The following is an 18,864-nucleotide window of genomic DNA, read 5'->3' as shown; positions in this document are numbered from 1 at the left end:
TCTGTCCACGCTCGCCATGTGTCCGACGCTGGTGAACCGATAACGATAAACCGCGCTTCGCTGCACGAGGGCCAAAAACCGGCTTTGCTGTGGAGGCGAAGAGCCCCACAGTGCCGATGCCGAAGGTGGCAGCGCCCTCGCTCTGAAAAAAGAAGTTCTTGCAGCTGACGCCGCCGCCACCACTGAAGTGGCGGCGGCGGTGGCGTATCGCGGCACCGGGTGTCCGGCGGCGCAACACGGGTAAGTGCTGTGGCGACCCCCTACGCCCCGAGACACGACCAGGGGCACCGGCGGCACCACCGCGGCCGCGACAGCTGCTGCCCTTCCTTGCTGACGTGCTCGGCTCCGGAGACGTGAAGCGAATGGGGCTCAGGTGCTCAAGGCATGTTTGCTCTCTCGCCTTGGCCACTGCTGCAGGTGCTGCGCCCGGGAACCGCACTATCAGTGATGGCTCCAGTGCAGACGGCGCACGCAGTGCTGACACGGCAGGATCGGTGGCCACCGCAGAAGGAAGGGCCGCCGCGGGTAGTACCGCCTCCACCGGAGTCGCCATGGCTTCTCCAGTGCACACAGCGGTGACGTCTTGCGCCGCGGCCGCAGCTATCCCAGTCTCAGACACCACCACCGAGGTGGCTGCCACATCGTGCCTCTGGGTGTTTCCGCTGCCGCTCTCGTGCGAACTGTTCACATTGGGGTTCAACTCCAGCGATGGCGAGTCATCGCCGTTACGCGCCTCGAATGACGAGGAAAGCGGCCGCAGAGCCTCTGTAGCGACGGGGGTTGATGTAAGCTTGCTAGTGATCGCTGCGTCGCTCTTCTCCGGGAATGTAAGTTCCGCGAGGAGCTTGCCAGCGGTCGCGGAGAGTGACGCACGCCCGGTGTGTACATCAGCTACATGAGGAATGGTCTGCTGCATCGCGCGAGCGGGTGCGTGTGCGCTGTGATAGCGTGAGCCTGCATGCAGGTCTAGGTGAGTGTTTATGTGACCACCACGACCCTGAGATGCAGGGCTGCGCGCCTAGGTGCCTGTGTCCGCCGTTGGTCTTTACAGGCGCAGTCGCGCAGAGGCGGGAGATGAGGCGAAGCGTGACCACACGGCGATGGAGGCGCAAAACGCATCGATGCCAGAGAACGAAAGGTGAGGGCAGGCACAGTGCACACACGTGTGCGGCGTGCAGATATAAAAGAAAGCCGTTGCGTGAGTGGTGCGGCGGTGATCCGGGGGAGGAGGGAGAAGCAGATGCGAGAACGACCTGAAAAATGCGAGGGCCCGTGAGCAAAGACGGTAGAGGTCCATCACGAAGAGATCCGCAGCAATGGAAAGAGTAGATTTCCAGGGCATTGCCGACGTGCTCCGTCTCGGGCTCGCACGTCGGCGAGCCATCCCCTCTATGTTTTGCATGCACGCGTGTGCTTGAGAGGGCGATCCAGCGTAGCGCACCATCGCGAGCGCGCCGAGTTCGAAGGCGGTCGGTGTCACAGCAAGACTAGCGCTGCGAAAGGGCGTGGGGGAGGAGGGGCAGACGGAAAAGGACGGAGGAAGGTATAGCCTGCGTGCATGCCTGAAAAGAGATGCCGCACGCGCGCCGGAGAGCGAGAGCGGTGGGGAGACTCGCACCGAGGAATAACAGCGCAGGGCAAGTACAAGAGCGAGCAGGGGTGTCTGTTTGTTTCGCGCGGCGCTGTGATCGTGCTGCGCTTGTTGCAAGACGGCGGGAGGAGCTGGCCAAACAATGAATGGGGAGAGATCAACACACACGCACACACACACACACACATATATATATAAATAAATATATGTAGATGCATGGCGTGTGTATGTGTGTATACGACGCGCGCACACGCGCATGGTGACAGAGTACCGGAGGCGCAATCCGGGACGGCAAACCAGGAAACAAGAGAGGGGCTTTGCGCGGTACAACCTCGAGAAACGAAGCGGGCAGGAGACAGGCAGAAATGAAGGGGGAAGGAGCGCAACGGAAATGTGCGGTGCGCAGGAGCGCCCAGATGCGTCACACACACACACCAAGACAAGGCAAGCGCACAAACGAAGAAAGGAAGATTAACTCTGGGTGGGTGTCGGGTGAGTGTTGAGGGGAAGGGAGGGGAGCTTGCATGCGTGCACACTGTGCGGCACCGTCCTCCCTCACTGGCCCTCGCCTCTTGCACGCTGTCACGCACTTCAGTTGAGCTCATCAATAAGCGACCCACGCCGCTGCCCTTGGGGCTCTCGGAAGAGATGAAAAAAATTGCTAATGCGCGGTCCGGATGACCCTTGCCTGGGGAAAACCTCTGTGACGCCCAGCGTCCCACTGTTAGCACCTGGGCCGTTGCCTTTCGGGGACCAGGGCATTGGTGGCGGTCCGGCAGACACGGTGGCGACGGCGGTCAGCACAGGCGTCTGCTGATGCTCCAGTGATGCCAGCGACGGAGGCGTTGCCAGGATCTTCGCTGGCGCAAAGGTCATCTCTTGTAGAGCTACGGGTGCCGACTTTGCGGTGCCGGCACTCGAGCGGGCGGTGTGCTTGCGAGTCGGCTGCTCCACAAGGTTGCGCCGGAGAAGACGGGGCTGAGCTTGTTGAGAGGACATCACGAACGGCAGCGCCTGCGGGTGGGGTGTCCGCAGCACGGCGCCGTAATTCTCACGCACCACCAGCGGTGGTGAGACGGAGACGGGGGAGGGTGAAGAGGAAGTGCACCGCTGCATATAAAGCCGCTCCTGCTGCGCCGCTGCGGGGAGATCCGGCTGGGCGGCAATTGGTGATTCGGAGCGGGTGTCCATGGGAGTGGCAGCGACGGTGGCATGCAGCTGCGGCGGTGGCGAGTCGGGTCCATGATAGGAATACGCAACCGTTCACTCACTTCTGGGGAAGCACAGCCGGTACGTTCTCCACACATTGTCCGCGGGACGGGGATGAAGGCCGCGGGCGCTGCAGCATCGCTGGTGTAGTATTAGGATCGTTGCCGCTGTGGGCACCGTGGTGTATTGCGTCGTGCCAACTTGCCACGAGTGCCTCCTTCAAGGGAAAGTCGATGGGTAGGTAGCGCGGTCGAGACGATGCATCAGCTACCGCGGCGTAGCTCCGCTGCAGCTGGTCGAGCAATGACCGAGTCAGTCGCGGCGCGCGTTGCGGCCCGCAGTCACCCTTGACCCCGCCACAGTCACGTAGTGCGGCATTCGTTCCATCGCTGTATCGTTGCAGCAGCGTTCCGCTCTGGAAGTAGTGGCGGCGCGGCTCCTGCGAACCTGCCGCAGCAGCAGCAGCGGTGTCCGGAAGTGCCATGCCAGCCTCCGCCACTGGCTGCGAGCCGGGTCTACTGGCAGTGCCCGTACTCCCTCTTGCCTCCCTTCCTCCACTATCCTGTGGCGACTGCGAGCCGATGACCATCGAGGGCTGAAAGCGAAACGTCTGTGAAGGCGGTGGCGGGCCACTTTTCGTGCTGCGAGGCTGCTGCGTACGCTGGTAGGCGCCGTAGTAGTCCGTGACTCCCGTCAGCCCCGAGCCGGTGCATGTCCTCGCCAGCGTCGCCGCTTCGGCCGCAGTGGTAGTTCCTGGCGACGCGGCCGGCGCGGCGGCAGCGACACGATGCAGAGGTTGGCCCGCGGTGGCGCATCCCGATGTTGCACTCTTTGCGGCCGCAGCTCCAGCGCGCACGCCAGCACGTTCTCGTGTCGTTGCAAGGTGCGCAGTGCACAGCCGCGGAGACGTAGGTGCTGCTGGAATAGAACAAGCAGTGGGGGCCAGCCCTCCTCCGTCACCAGCACTGCCGACTCCGCCAGCCGCCACTGCTGTTGCCGAGGATGAAAGTGTGGGGCGGCAATGCGGCGCTGCCGCGTTGTCGGCGCCGTCTACCATGTCGGGGTTCGGCGGTAACGCAACAAAGAAGTCGCCAGTGCGCGCGCCGTCGCCGTGACGCTGCACTCGCCCTGACAACCTCTGCCCTGGGGTCAAGGCGTGCTGCCCTCGCCACCACGGCCAAGGGGACGGAGAGCTCCGCTGCGCGGCTTGCGGCTCTTGGTGGGGTACTGGCCTAGCTTGGCGCCGACTGGGGCCGCCAGAAGTCGTCTCGTCACCACCGCCGAGCTCGGTTGAGAACGGCCTGTGGCGCATGGCTGCCTCTGGTTTTGGGCCGAGCATCTCTATGGGCATCGAATCACGTGTCAGATCAACGAAGGGCAGGGAGCGGGGTAGCCCGCTGCGCCACCCCGCCTGCAGCTGATGGCGCTGGAGGCGGCTGGAGGCTACAGAGGAGGGGCACGACGGCGCCGGGTTTGGCCAGTCGCAGCTGCTGCTGTGAGTACCAGGCAGCACCTCCCACACCACCTCACCTGGGTGGGACGTACTGGTCGCGGCGCCGCCGGCGAGCTGCTGGGCAATCAGGGTATGTGGGGGCGTAGCGAGAGCTTTACCACTCGCAGACCCGTTGCGTGCCCTTTCTTCTCGTTGGCGCGGCATGGTAGGTGCGGGGGGCTGGCGAAAGCGCCCCGGAGCCGCCGGCTGCGAAGGGTGCTGCCGCGAGGCAGCCTTGAGACTTGTAAAGACCGCCCCTCGAGGGGTGCACTGCTGTTGGAAGGACAATGGAAGCGAGGGCGGCGTTGGCACGCAGTGAGGGATGGCAAGCCGCGTTCCAGCCGTCTTCGCCGGAACTGAATGCAGCAGAAGCGTGCGTGCCATTAGCGGGGTGACAGTTGGCGTGGCAGATGCAAGATGGCCCACGGGCAGCGGCTCCATCCTCTCCCAGGAAGGGCCCGATGACAATGGCAGGGCATTCGTCACGTTTGCGGCAGCTGCTGCGTATAGCGTTGCTGTTGTGGTCTGCAACCTCGACCGTGCCCCTGCGGCTGTCATACCATTCCATGCAAACGGCGTCGCAGTCGCACTCTCCGATGCTGGCAGGCGAGTGATGGGGGCTATCGATGATGACAGCTCTCCTCCTCGAGCTCGGCGCTCTGGCGGGGCAGTGGTGGGGTGCTTGAGCAGGTTGTCCGCGACAGGCACGACATGTGTCGGTAGCGATGTGTGCGGCGTTTCCGCAGCGAATACAGTGCCACGCCTGTCATCACGCTGAAGCCCCACGCGTAAACCTCGGCAATTGTGATGGGCAGGAGAAGCCGCAGCAGAAAAGCCGCGTGCGTCTCTATGTCGCAAGTTCACTGCTGTCTCGGCGATGTCACTGGCACGAGTTGTGCGGGTAAGCACCTTCGCGCGCGTGTCGAGAGCCTCCGCCTGCGTTGCAGGGTTGGCGGCAGTGGGAGGAGGTGTCTCCCTTGTCGATGGTTTCTCCACATCCGCACCCGGCGCCACCACCACCACCGCTGCTGCTCGATGAGATGCTGGCAGTGGCTGCGACACCGCTAGTTGAGTCGGAGTCCAGTCCTTCAGCACACCCAGCAGCTCACTCGCCGCCAGCGAAGATGCGTTGCTGCCCGCCGTGTCGATGGTAGCTGGTATGATGGACAGGGCTCCATCCTCTGCAACTGCGTCTCTCACATCCACCGGCCTGCACAGTGGCGTCGTCTCAGAAGAAGTCGACGATGACGCGGCGGCAGAAGCAGCAGTAATACAGACGGGGAGTGGTGCCGTGTGTGCTGCCCGACGCGGAGGTGGCCGAGGAGGTGGTGAGGAGCACATGAAAAGACGGCACGGCTCCGTCTGCGCTTGCTCGCCATGAGTGACGTGCGCGAAAGAGTACAGCGGGGCTGCTGAGACAGACAACATGGTACGCGCGACACCGCGAGGCTCGTTCCTGGCGCTGGTGGAGCTGCGTTGGTGGCTCGTACTTCTCGGCGTGCTCGGTGCATCTCGCCGCTCGAACGCTGAAGCGCGCGCGTGAGGGGAGGCCGCAATCGTGTTAACGTTAATGCTCATCACAGACGCCGCGGATGGGCAAGGTGACATGATGGCGCCGCCACGTGCTTCGCCTGCTCCTCCTGAAACTGCCGGATAGCGCTCCACAGAGCGAGACAGCGACACCGTCGTGTGCCGCTGTGTGGCACGAGCAGTCTCTGTGATGCGGGGCATGGGCAGCACATGCAAGGCCGCGAGTTCTCTCTGCGCAGTTGGAGGCTGTGGTGCGGGCGAAGGCGAGGGTGCCTGTTGTGCTGCCGCACTGCTCCGCGCCACAGGATCCTTGCTGGTGTTCGCCGAGAGCGCTTGCGAGTTGGCAACGAGATTTGCTGGAGACGCAGCAGCGTTCACGGGCAGCTGGAGGACGGCAGTCACGCTTTCGCTTGCGGGATGGGGCAGCTGCGAGGCGGTGCCTGCTGCTTGCCCAGGAGGGTTGTCGCATAAGGCCTGCGGGTACCGTTCTGGCTCCGCTTCCATTGTCGCCGCCGGTGGTGCGTCGGGCACACCGCCACCCATACGCTGATCAGAGGGCACAAGAAACTCCTGCGACGTGGTCAGCACCAGCTGCAGGGCTGCTGTGCCGTCGTCGCGCGGAAGCACGCCGCCCCCCTGACTGGAGGCGGCAGTGCGGGCAGCTCGCTGCGGCGAGGTCGAGACCGTGCGTCCATCGGCGGGCGTCGCAGGTGCGGCAGCAGCCCTTGCGTCAGCGCCATGTTGAAACACATCTGGGCGCATCGAGAGAGCCGAGCACGGCGGGTTTTGCTTTGCAAACCGCGCCTGCTGGACAGGTGGCGCTGGCCGCACGCCACCGTATGCGCGCCTCCGCATCGCGGAGAACTCCCCTGCCACGCCCGCAGGAGAGTCAAACAAGGGGGCAGAAGCCGTTGTTCCAGCCGTGGCAGCAAAGGCCACGGTGGTTGACAAGGGCGATCCCTTGCTCATGTTCGAAACCAAGGCAGCGTCGTCGGCGCAGCTCCGCAGCGTACCGTCCAGCGACAGCACCTCTCCAGCAGGGAAGGACGCAGAAAGCTGCATTGGCGCCTTGGTCGTCGGTGGCGGTAGCAGTGCCTCGGGCTCTTGCAGCGGCGGCTGCGCTGGCGGAGGCGAGACCTGATGGCGGCGAGCGGCCAGCTGCCGGAAAGCAGTGTCTGTCGAATACTGTCGAGCAGAGGCGGCCAGCGGCGGTATCGGCACCACAGTATCCGCCACCGCGTCTGATGCCGCGCAACGGATAAGGAGGGCATCTGCAAGAGCCTCATTAATCGACACCGACGGCGGCCCCCGCGTACCGCCGTGAAAAGGGCAGCGGCTGTCAAGCACATTTCGGTGGGTATTGCTCCTCCGCACTCCACGCTGCTGTGCCATTGCGGCTGCAGGTGCAGAGAGAGCCCGAGGATGCTCACGGTGGATGTCTGACGCCAGGGCGCTCAGAGGCGTCGTCTTAGTTTCCAGCACGGCTGTCATGCGGCACTGCGGAGCGGGCTCGTCCCCGTATTTGCCGTTCCTCCCGCTTCCCTCCTCCGCTGGCCCATGTTCGGAAGTCACGGAAGTGGCGGTGGCACCAGTGGCTAGCGACTTTTCTGACGGCAATCCAAGCGAGGACAAGGCAGCATGGGTGACATGGGTCAAAGAAGACGGTTGGAAGTCGGGCGCGCTGGAAGTCGTACGATGTCCGCTGAAGCATGACGGCAGACACTCTCCTTCGCCGGCGCTCTGTGTTGCTGGCGTGAGGTGGCTCGTGTCGGCTGCGGTGATGGCACCAAAAGAAGGCGGCAGTAGATGCAGGGCAACTGCCGCCGCAACGGGAGGGTCAGCTAAGGAAACACCGTCACTCGCACCGTTGGAGTAAAAGGGTAGCGCTGCCGCTGCAGTGGGCGGGCAATGTACTTGGGTGCGCGAGCTGCGTGAGGCGTGGGCCTTGCCATTCACACGGTCAACCGCTGTTGTCGACACGGGGGCAGAAGCCGATCCACCGATAGCGGAATCCGTGGGAGGTGTCATGCTAGCACCGGCGTGTTCATCCGTGTCGACGACCAGCGTGCCTAGCGCCAGTGGTGTCCGTGGCACCGGCACGACAGATGGCTGAGCAGCTGGTGCAGCAGCGGTTGCGGCTTCCGCAGCAGCAGAGGCACAAGCAGGTGCGCTTTCCAGCATGCCGGTCAGTTGAAGCGAGTTCAAGTCGATAAAGAGTGGGGAAGCGGTCCCGACGTCAGCGACGAGGGTGCACCCCGCTGGTGATGTGTAGGGGAGCGACCTTGGGATGGGTAGCAGATGCAGCTGATCGCTCGACATCGTAGCATCCATCCCGCCTCCGTTCAGCTGTGGTGACACAGCGGTTGAGTTTGTTTCGTTGTGCCGCAGCGGTGGCATTAACAAGCGCGGATCGCGTGTTAGGAGTGCAGCTCTGTCCATGCCACTATTCATCCGTGTCGGGATGTGAGATACCACGGAGAACGGGCTCGGAGCGACGGCGACCGCAGCGGTGTTCGCTACGGCGGCAGCATCGGCGCGCTTCTCAAGCGAAGAGACGCTGCTAGAGAATGAGGAATAGAGTGAGGTCGATCCCTCGGTGACGTGCCGAGGCAGCGATGGCAGTGCCGGTGCTAGGGCTTCCTTCCGTTTCTGAAGCACATCGGCTGCGGCTCTAGGGTGGTGATTGGCGCCATTCCTGTTTTGGTTCTCCCTGTTATCGTCCTCGCACGCGTTGCCAGCCTCCTCGATCGCTGTGCTGGGTGCTATCCTTTGGCACGGGTGTGCGTTAGCCGATGCGGTCTGTCGTAGCATCACTCCAGATGGCACGAGGTGGGGGTGCCTTTGCTCAGGGATGGTGATGGGCGCGGTGGTCTTGAGGAAGGCCACACTCCAACTCGGTGCGGAGGAAACGCCGGAGAAGGCCTGCAATCTGCAAGGAACACAATAACGGCACACCTGGAGCCTTCTGCTGCTGCTGTCGCTGAAGGGGAGGAAGCGGGCGTCCGAAGGGCTGCGGTGAGGAGCGCACAGAAAAAAAGAGAGAAAGCAGAAAAGGGGGAGGTGTAGCAGTGGTGAGTGAATCAACCCTGCGGTCGCGCGTGAGTCGCGCACACAGACACAGACACCCAAAGCAGACACCGCTGGCTCACTGAGGAAGTGTGAAGGTGTGTGTATCGGTGTACACGAGGACACACACACACACACCACCACCACCACCAACACCACCAGTGACGAAAGCAACTAAGAAAGAAAACGAAGGGAAGCGAACGTAAGTAGGGGCAGGGCGGGTGTGGGCACAGGAAAAAGAAAACAGACGACGACGGATGATGAAGAATGGCGTGGCTCAGCGGACACCAGAGGAAACGCAAAAAAGGGGGAAGAGCACAGAATATATATGTATCTATCTATAGATATATATGTGTATATATATATATATATATGGATATATGTGTGAACTGCGTTGTTGGGGAAGCCGACAGCAGCCCACGGCACACACACAGAGCGAGACAGAGACAGGCACAGAGAAGACGACGGGACGCAACGGAAGGACAACAACAAACGTGGAGCGACTTGAAAAGGGATTTCAGGAAACGATTATAGACACACCCATATATACATATAACTATATATATATATATAGTTATATATAGTTTATATATATGCGTGTGTGTGTGTGTTGTCGAAGAGTGCGTGTGAGCAAGCGAGGAACAGGGACACCGCTTTCGGGTGTGCGGGGGAGGGGGAGGGAGGGGGGGTGGCCGCACGAGAGGAGTCACGGCCAGAGCACCGGAAAGACGGAAGAAAAAGAGAAAAGGTCGCGCACGGGTTGAGGAGTGCCGAGAAGGACGTGCAGCCACGGAGAAGCGGAAGCGAGGCGGCACCGACGGTGTGAACGCCAAAGAAAAAGAGAAGCCGATCACCTCTGTCCTGTATGGATGAGGATGTCCCCTCCTCCCTCTGCTCTTCTTCCTCTCTGCATGCACACGCACCCGTGCGCATGGGTGTGAGAATCCAAGAAGGAAGCGATGCAAAGGGCGAGAGAGAAAGACGCGCAGCGCGGCAGTCGTCGAAGGAACCAAACTCAAACAGAAGCGCTACACACGACTCTGCAGATCAGCCTCCCCCACCCCTCCTCCTTTATCTATATAGATAGATAGATATGTTAGATAGATGTAGATGGTAGCTTCTGTCCTTGTTGTCCGAGAGGAAGGCTTTGTGTGAACGTGCGCGCTGTCCTGTTCGGCGAGTTTGGGTCACGTGGTCCCACGTCGCTGCTGCCTATTTCTTCGGTGCTGAGCCTTCCCGTCTTTGCTTGTTCTCTGTGTCTGTGTGTGTGTGTGTGTGTGTGTGTGTGTGTGTGTGTGTGATCCGCACAGCTACCGATGCGTATGCTCCTCCGCGTAGGGATGTGAACATGAGTGCGCGGATGGAGGGGAAGGGGAGGGCGTGTGCGTTGCCCACCGGCCCACGACGAGAAGCGAGAGAGGGGAAGAGGAGGCGGACAAGGTGGAAGGGGTCGGGAAGCACACGGAATTGTGTAGGAACGGAGACGACGACGACGGCGACGGAGAGAGAAAAGTATCACGCATAAAGAGATGGGCATCGGCGGGTGTGTGAGCCTGGGTGCTCGTGCATGCATGGCGTGCGTAGCACAAGTCTCTCGCCCAACGCACGCGTTCCGCCAGCCCACAAAAGCCCTTCAAGAGAAGCAAGAGACAGCGGGGAAGCGGAGCGAGAGAGAGGCGCAGGTGCGTAGCTAAGCGTGTTTACGCATGAGAGAGAGATGAGGCACATGCCGCTCTGCCATGCGTGAGCAAGCAAGCGCGCATGTTGCGTAAATGGAAGGGCTTGGAGGCCTCAGTGCGATCAAGGATCACACCAAGCCGCGCTGGCCTACTCATTCCTCCCCCTCCCTCTCACCCACCCACTTTCTTCATCCCGATGCCTGCGACTGCGGCGTCTCGCCGATCTTTATTCTCTAGCGCGCCCGCTCTCTACCTCTTGCGTATACGTCACACACCTTCTGCTGCCGCCGAGTCCCGGCGTTCATTTCGCTTGAAAATTGAAGCGTCTTACTCTCTCGCCATGAAGGGACCAACAAAAGGGGGGATACAGTGCTGGGAGAGGGAGCGTACAATACGGAGAAACCGAGGCGGACATGCACACGCCACATGGCCCACCCTCCACCCCCCGCACACACGTACATACATACACATGTTCCTCGTCCTCCGTCTCCATTATCACGGGCCCACAAGCGACAAGCAGCCATGACGGCAGTAAGCTGCCGCTACCGCGCCAGTAAGTGCACCGCACACGCCAAGACAATAAAAAAACGAGCCCAAGAACACGAGCAGGGGCCGGGCAGAAAAAGGAGAAAGCACTTTCCTCCACTCCCCTCATCTGCTTGAGACAGGCACCGGCGCTGACATGCAACCGTGCGCGTTCGTACGGTGCCGTGGGCGCGATGATCGCTGTGCGTGTGCGTGCGTGCCTCTCTCTCGGTGTGAGCATGAACACACTTGACGGAAGGGGAGGGTGGTGGTGGGGGGGGGGGGGGGGGGGTAGAGCGCTCGGGGACAGAAGAAGGGGCGATGACAACAATGAGAATAACAGAAAAAGAAACAACGGCTAAAGAAAGTCGCACATCACAACGGAGGGGTGATGAGCTCGTCGTGTGCTGGTCGAAGAAGAGAGCAGGAAAAGGGAGGCGGTGGTGGCCGAACAGCCTCGAAGGAAATTTACACATATAAGCAAGAGCACCTCTCCACAGACACGCACATCGGCACCTCCTCTCTCCTCCTGTCCCGCTCTGTGTGCGTGTGTGTGTGTGTGTGCCGAAAAAAAAAGGAGCGAGAGAAAGTGAGCTGCGCGCCACAGCTTCTACAAGACGAGCGGCAGAGGTGATGCGTCGCCCCCGCCTCTTCGTTCTCCTCCTCCCCCCTTCCGCAAACCATACAGACATATACCGCTGCGTTCGGTTGTTTCCCTTTCGAAAGGAGAAGTTGGAGGGCACACGAGCGCACGGGCTCACGCGCACTGATACACACCGAAGGGCACATGACATCCACAGCACGTGATGCACAGCTGCAGCACACAAGAAGGAAGTACCGGAGACATTCTTCCTTATGTGAGGTATTTTCCAACGCGTCCAGTCCGCAGCGACTGCCACACCACTTTTTTCAGCGTCTACGCTGGTCCGGCTGCCTTCGCAGTGGCTCCAGTCACAAGCCCTCGTCACCCCGCGCGAGGCAGCCGCCAGACACGCGCGGTACAGCAGTGCGCCGAATCCGTCACCGCAGCAGCGCCCCTGCCGCAAGCTCTGCCCACTCCATCCTCCTCAGGCTCCCCCCACCCCACCAGCAGGGCAGTCAGGGCTGGGGGTGGCATACACCTGAGTCACGCCGACACCCCGCCCATGATGTGGACGGCGCCAACGTGTGCGTCGTCGCAGGTCGCTCCGACGCAGCGCCCTCCAGGGTCTGGCCGCCGACATCAGCAGCAATACATCCCTCTGACCTCGCCACGCCGTGGGTGCCTGGGCCCTGCCACTCGTCAGCAGTGGTGCGGCGTTTGCCCGGGAATAGAAGGGCGGGGGAGTGAAGGATGTGCGAGGGGTGTACGGTAGACAGAGATTAGGAAAGGCACCAGTATGAAGGCATCGGATACGAAAACCATATGAGAAAAAAAAAAAGAAAAACAGTTTATGCCATGGAAAGAAGACGAAAACAGAAAGAGATATCAGCAATAGAGGGCGAGTGGCTGTGGTCGAGCGCCAAGCATGTTGAGTGCAACCCGTGGGGAGAGGGGAAGGGAGGAAGGGGACGCTTACGCGCCCACATGCGCCCCACCGCATTGGACAGCCCGCACGGAGAATGCACGCGCACACCCAAGAACGGCAACAATGAAGAGTTATCCGACGGTTCATATCGCCGTGGATATGCACAAACAAAAGGGGGAGGAGGAGGGAGCGGCACACCGCCTCCATGAGCGCTCTATACTGTGAGACCGCATGCGCATGCACGACGAAGCAGGCGTGCAGGACGAGTCACGAGCAAATCACCAACAGCAGAAAAGAACAAAGGAAAGAGCTGGAACGCGGGTCAGGTATCGTTTTTCCATGCTTACGCGCCGGCTGCCGACGAACGACTCGATGGTGCTCGGCACCGAAACCAGAGAATAAGGCCGCGCACGAAAGCCGAGCGGGGCGGACGGCGTGCCATGATGCTTTCCTAGCAGTATCGCTTGCCGCCCTCCACTTCGTACCGCGTCTCCGCCGCCACCCATGGCTGCTGCCGCAGCGGGGCAGCGCCGTTACTGGGGTTGTGCGGCGCCGGAGCATACGGTGCCTCCCGCCGCCGCGGCATCGCGCTTCCGTTTCCTGTGCTGTCCTTTGCAAAGTAGCTGGCGATACCGAGGTCCTGCAGCGTGGGCAGCCGCCCCCGGGCCTCCTCTGTTTCTACCTGGTTTTTGGTGTGCTGGCGGAACTCCCAGTTCTGCGAGCCCTCGCCACTGAGGGCGGGCTGCATCTTCGATGGCACTACACGATTGCCGGCGGGAAAATTGGCCTCCTGAATCCGGCCGCTACTGTCGCTGCCATTGCCGACCTCATAAAGACACCCTTGCGGCGGTTGCACGTATTCGCGCGTGCCGCCGCCTGTGATGGCGTACGGTCCGCCTGCCCCTCCCACGTTCTGCTGCTGGTCCGTGTGATGGGACGTAACAGAGGGGAATACGTAGGCCTCTTGCACCTTCGGCAGCAGGATCGTGGTGGTGGTGATCGTTGTGACGGTGGTGGTGGTGTACTTCTTGCGCAAGCGGTGTGAGCTGCCATTATCGGCTCTGCTAGCGCTGGAAGTGGCTGAGGTAGTGGCGGACGATGTTGACGCCGAAGCTTCGCTGCATCCGTACTCGTCGTGATGGGAAGCGGGAGGTTGCTGGCGATAGCCGTGATCGTAAGGAGGCGCGCCGCCATGGTGAGGCGGCCGTGGGTTGTAAGGATGCCGAGGTGGGTGATGGTGCCGCTCCTGGCCGCAAGGCGGTTGTGAAGCATACTTCGCGCTTGTCTGTCGCTCCCCGGTAGTTTCATCACCGCGCCAGCCCTCTGCTGGCACGGCACCGCGGGTCACAAAGTCCGGCAGCATGCGAGGGTCGATGTCTGTCGTGTATGTCGTCGCGTAGGTCTGCTTAGTCGTGTGCCCGCCAAGGTGGGCCATGATTTCTGCCTTTTGTTGGCTTGTTGTTGTAGTTGCTGCCGCTGCTGCTGGCCCGGTATCGTTCTGCTCAGATGATCGAGTGCGGGAGGACACGCGTGTGAACTGTCGTCGAGGCCGATGGTGTCACACGAAGCTGTGCAAGTGGGAGTAGATTTTGTTGTTTTCTGTGCGCTCGATGAGCTTGACTGGAAACCTCGTGCTGGTCTGTAAGCGTATGGAGACTCAAGCAGAGCGAGCGGGGACGTTGGGCGGGAGGCAGTTGAAGTGGGGAGGGACGAGGATGCCCGAGAGAGAGACGGGCAAGGTGCTTGTGAGAGAGCGAGAGAGGGCGAGGTATCGTCACTGCATAAGAATATGCGCGCGTGTGATGGCGTGTCACTGTGTGTTTGGGCTTTACATGGAGGAAAAGTGTGTACGGGCGTGGGCGCCTGGTGAAGTGGAAGCTTCTGTGCGCTGAGAATGCACGCCAGCCGCTGCACCAAAGACAAGAGGGCAGCAACAGAGAGAGGGAGAGAGGCTTGACGCGGAGACGAGGTAAAGGAAAGGATAGGTTCGGGAGCGTGGGGTGACGACAAGCCATGCTGTTCGATGGAAGTCAGCTTGAAGGCGTGAGCTCAGGACACGGATAGTGCTCTCTCCATCATCGCCATCACCTCTCGCTCCTCTCCTCAGCACCACACTTTCTGCGCATACCCAGACAGAGAGAGATACAGAGCAGCAGATGCTCGGCAGCATAGGGCTCACGACAAGGCGCCATCCAACATGTGCCGTCTTACGTGCTCTCCTCGGCACTGCCTTCCTGTCCACGACGTTGTTGCTCTGTTTCGAGCGAACACCTACACAAGCCTGCACATCAATGAAGTAAAAAAAAAAAGAGCAGCGGTGCCCACCACCCGCCGCCGCCGCCGAAGCACAGAGACGTCGCACACCCAAGACACGCCGGCAAACCCACAAAAGGCAGTGGCAGACGGAAGGAGAAGATTCACAAACCGTTTGAGAGAGCGCGAGAGTGAGAGGTGAGGAAGGAGGGAAGCGGGGCGATGCCGACACCGACACACATCTTACATGCACACATACCCACACCCACAAGAGCCCTCCCCCACCCGCCACCTCCTCTCCCGTCATCCACCCATACACATCAGCTCTCTCGCCCCTTCCTCCGCTCATCAAAGGGGTCCGGCAGTGACACAGAGCGCAGTAACAAAAGACGCCGAGGCAGCGAGGGAGGCGCGTGCGCAGCCACAAACGACAACAACAACAAGAGAAGAGGATGTGAGCGAGGGTCGAGCCGCTGCGCCAGGAAGTAAAGCCCCGCCTGCAGAGAAACAGAGCACAGCAATGTACAACGGAAAGAAGCGCCAGGCCAACACAGGCAGTAGGAGACAGAGCCATGCGTGCGCGTGGATGCGGATGGGAGGGAAAGAGGGTATGAGGAGGAGGGAGGAAGAGGGGGGACGCCGGCGCCGAAGAAACAATGGTCCAGAAAATAAAAAAAAATTTGAAACGTCAGAGGCGTCTTCGGCCATGCGGGCGGGTGAGCAAAGAGCAGCGGTGGGAGAGGGGGGAGAAGGTCGGCCGCTGTTTATGCGCAGGTGCCGGTACCAACTCTCGGGGCTGTGGCGGTTCGGCGGGGATGCGCCCTGGCGGATGTGAAGGTGGGCGAGATTGGGGTGGGCGGAGAACGAGAACGAGAAGGCAAGGTCGAAGGCGTGATCAGCTTCATGTCATAAAGCTTCGCGCTCCGCCTCCGCTCACCCTCCCCCCTCCACACACACACACACAGGAAGGGCGGGATGTTTGCCAGTAAGCTCCGTCTGTGCGTGTCCGTGTATTCAATTTCTCCCATCCCACTCCGCCTGCCTCTCTATCTCTCGCCCCTTCTGCGCAGATGCAGAGAGCTGCTGCACTCTCCTCTTTCGTTGGCCGTCACCGCAGCCCCCCGCCCCCATCGCCTCAGCCCCCGGAAAGGCTCACCCTCAACTATGAATTCTTGAAACGGTGGGCGGTTTAAACCCAAAAAGAAAAAGCGAGAGAGACCGCACACACACACATTCATGCTGGCAAGCCACTTCCCCCCGCCCCCGGTCCTGTGGTGGAACTGCACACGCTCCATCACAGCTCAGGCATGCTGTGGTGCACCGCATCCTCCTATACCGTGTTGCGGCTTGGCAAGCATGGAAGGGAGTTGCCAACGTGCTTGCGTCCATTCGAGATGGAGTTACCGCTGTCATCGAGCACCTCCATCTGCGAGCGCCGCTGCTGATAGCCCGGCATTGATTGAGAACTCATAGAGTGTGGCGACGGCGGGGGTAACACTGCAGAGGCAGCCCAGCGGCCATCCACGGGCTGCCTCACCTCGGCCATGGCAAACGCCGACATCGGCACTAGCGGCACCGTGGCGGGAGGCAGAATCACCGTGGTGGTCGTGTTCGTCGATACCCAAGTGTGCGCCGTCCTGTTCAGGAAGGCGCGCGGGTTGTGCTTGTTCGACCGCGTCTTCTTCTTGTCCCTCTTGGAAGACTGGTCGACCTCTCCCTCGACGGGCCGCGGCTGCTGCGACCCTTTGCTCGACGGCTGCAACGCTGCCACGCCAGCCGCCTGCTGCTGGATATGACTAGTGGGGCGCTGGTGTCGATGCTGTGATGGAGGAGCTGGCGCCTCCGCTGGCAACGACGCACGCAGAGACGGCTGAGGTCGCTGCTTCTTCGATGCAGGCGGAGGCGGCCGGAGATGTGAGGGCTCGCTGTCAGCGTCATCATCACGGTCATGATACGCACCGTCCCTCGTGTCCATCCACTCCTCGCCGTCGTTGGCGTAAAGGTTGTGCCCCCTGACTGGGGCCGCACCGCCTTCCTCGTCATCGTCCCACTCATCGAGAGCAGCCCCCCACTCTGCACCGCCATCCCCATACGAGCCATCGCCGTCTTCAAAGCCCTCGCCTTCATCCGCTTCGCCCACTTGACCATTGCCGACAGTGTCCCTCGCGCCTCCGTTGGCACCGACGGTGTGCGGCCATCCATAATGCTGCGCCCCCACCGGCAGAGCCGCCTCGAAGCGCGGCGGGCGGCGGCTGTCTACGCCACACTCGCCAGTTCTAGGCCCATATTGGTCGTGGCAGTCAGCCGTGGCAGAGTCGCCGCAGCCGCCGAGCCCCGAGCGCCGGTGCGCGCCATCGTCAATGCTGAGCGCGTGAGCGTTCGAAGTGCTCGAGCGGCGAGGCTGGCCAGCCGGTCGCTCTTCATCACGGTGCCTTTTCTCGCGCTCGGGTTGGGTGTCGTACGCGGAGGGGCGGCGACTTCTGTTCTCCTCCTCTTGCTGCGAAGATGACGAGCACTCGTGTGGCTGTTGTTTGGGGTGCTGCGGTGCCGGTCGCTCTGAATGGCGGTGGCCGTCATTGTATGCGGCGTGGTCAGATGCACCACCTGCACTATAGTCGTCGTGTTCGCTGTACAGTTCGCTGGCGCCTTGGTATCCTGACAGCGTGGTGGGCCATCCCTCCTCCTCATCTCTGCGGCCAGGTGAAAGTCGATAGCCAGATGAGCTGCTTCTGCGACCAGCACCAGGAAGGACCGGCGGCGGCCGTGTCGTGAGTTCCTTGCAGTGCGGCTGCTGGCCACGGTCCATGTTGCACGACCCCATGCGATGTGGACCACCATATGCCGCCGAGAGTGACGGAGGTGCGCCGTTCGCCAGCCAAAGTGGCTGCGGTGACATGCGGGACTGCGCCGCTGCTAAGGAGGTGCTGCCACGGTTTTCAGACCCTGGCTGACGTGGCGCAGCACGATCAGCGGTTACAGCACCGCTGCCGAGATGATGGGGCCAGTAGGCCTTTAGGCTGTACTTCATGTAGTCCGGGTCCTCGAGGTTGAAGGCCTCAAACTGCGGCTGCACACGGCGGCGGTACCGTGTGGGCTGCACCAGTGCCTGCAGCAGCGTAATCTTATCCTGTGCCATCTGAGCTGAGTCGGGCTCGGCGACTGCCGAGGCCATCCCAACTGCAGCTCCGTGCCGGCCTGGCGCCTGCGACGGTGGTGGCGGGATCGTGTGATGGGAGGATATGCGGGGCATTGTGTGTATACAAGACAGAGATAAGCATACGGATGCAGGAGAAAGGGGGGCACCTACGTAAGCAACGCACTCACATGCGTTCAATGCAAGCGACGACACGAATTCCTTCTCATGGGAGCAAGATGGGCAGGGCGGATAGGAAGGGGCACGGGAGATGTGGCGGAGACAGGGTTGAGGGGAGGTAAGAGAAGCCGGCGTCGGCTCAGCAAACGCTCTGTGAGCGCTGCGGGTGAGTGAGTGCTCATGCCTCGTAGTCGCTCGCACCAGCAAACTTGGGTTAGCAGGAAGGACGCCGAGTCGTGCTCCCCACATAAACATGCGTACTCATCTCCTCCCCAAGGCATCGCGCTCAGCAGCCACGACGCGTGTCCTATGAAGTTGCGGGCATGCGTAGAGGGGAGAGGCCGAGCGCAGCGGTGGAGGACGGCGAAGCATCGGCGTCCCATCCAGACGCTGCCGCTGCTCATGATGCGACGCTTTCTTTGTTCACTTATGGGGCAACAGCATACACGATAATGCCCATGTTGATGAGAAAACGCTCGGTGGCTAATATGGCCCAGCGCTACAGCGATGGTTCACCCGTGCGGCGATGATGCAGAAGCGACAGCGGTGATGGCAGTGGAGAGGTTGGGGGGAGGGGGTCAGGTCGGGACAGAAGAAAAAAAAAAGGGTCAGACAGGCCTCGAGATGCGTGCGTCCTCTCCTTCGCCAGCGCGACAGGCGTGCAGATAGAAGAGGCGGGAGAGCGAGGTACGCCCGAG

General features: G+C 61.4%; 2 protein-coding genes across 2 annotated transcripts; both read right to left on the bottom strand.

Annotated features, from left to right (window-relative positions):
- Positions 1–2,858: 2,858 nt before the first annotated feature.
- LDBPK_161130 (hypothetical protein, unknown function) lies at positions 2,859–8,633 on the bottom strand (the record flags this gene model as incomplete). The annotated part of the gene is made up of 1 exon (XM_003859752.1): positions 2,859–8,633. The coding sequence occupies one exon, from the start codon at positions 8,631–8,633 to the stop codon at positions 2,859–2,861; it is 5,775 nt and encodes a 1,924-aa protein (XP_003859800.1).
- Positions 8,634–16,183: 7,550 nt separating this feature from the next.
- LDBPK_161120 (hypothetical protein, conserved) lies at positions 16,184–18,103 on the bottom strand (the record flags this gene model as incomplete). The annotated part of the gene is made up of 1 exon (XM_003859751.1): positions 16,184–18,103. One exon carries the CDS (start codon positions 18,101–18,103, stop codon positions 16,184–16,186), a length of 1,920 nt encoding a protein of 639 aa, XP_003859799.1.
- Between the last annotated feature and the right edge of the window lie 761 nt (positions 18,104–18,864).

Source organism: Leishmania donovani, chromosome 16 (assembly GCF_000227135.1).
Source record: "Leishmania donovani BPK282A1 complete genome, chromosome 16".
NCBI lineage: Eukaryota > Euglenozoa > Kinetoplastea > Trypanosomatida > Trypanosomatidae > Leishmania > Leishmania donovani.
The sequence above is the reverse complement of the archived record's forward strand: the minus strand, read 5'-3'. Positions and strand labels throughout refer to the sequence as shown.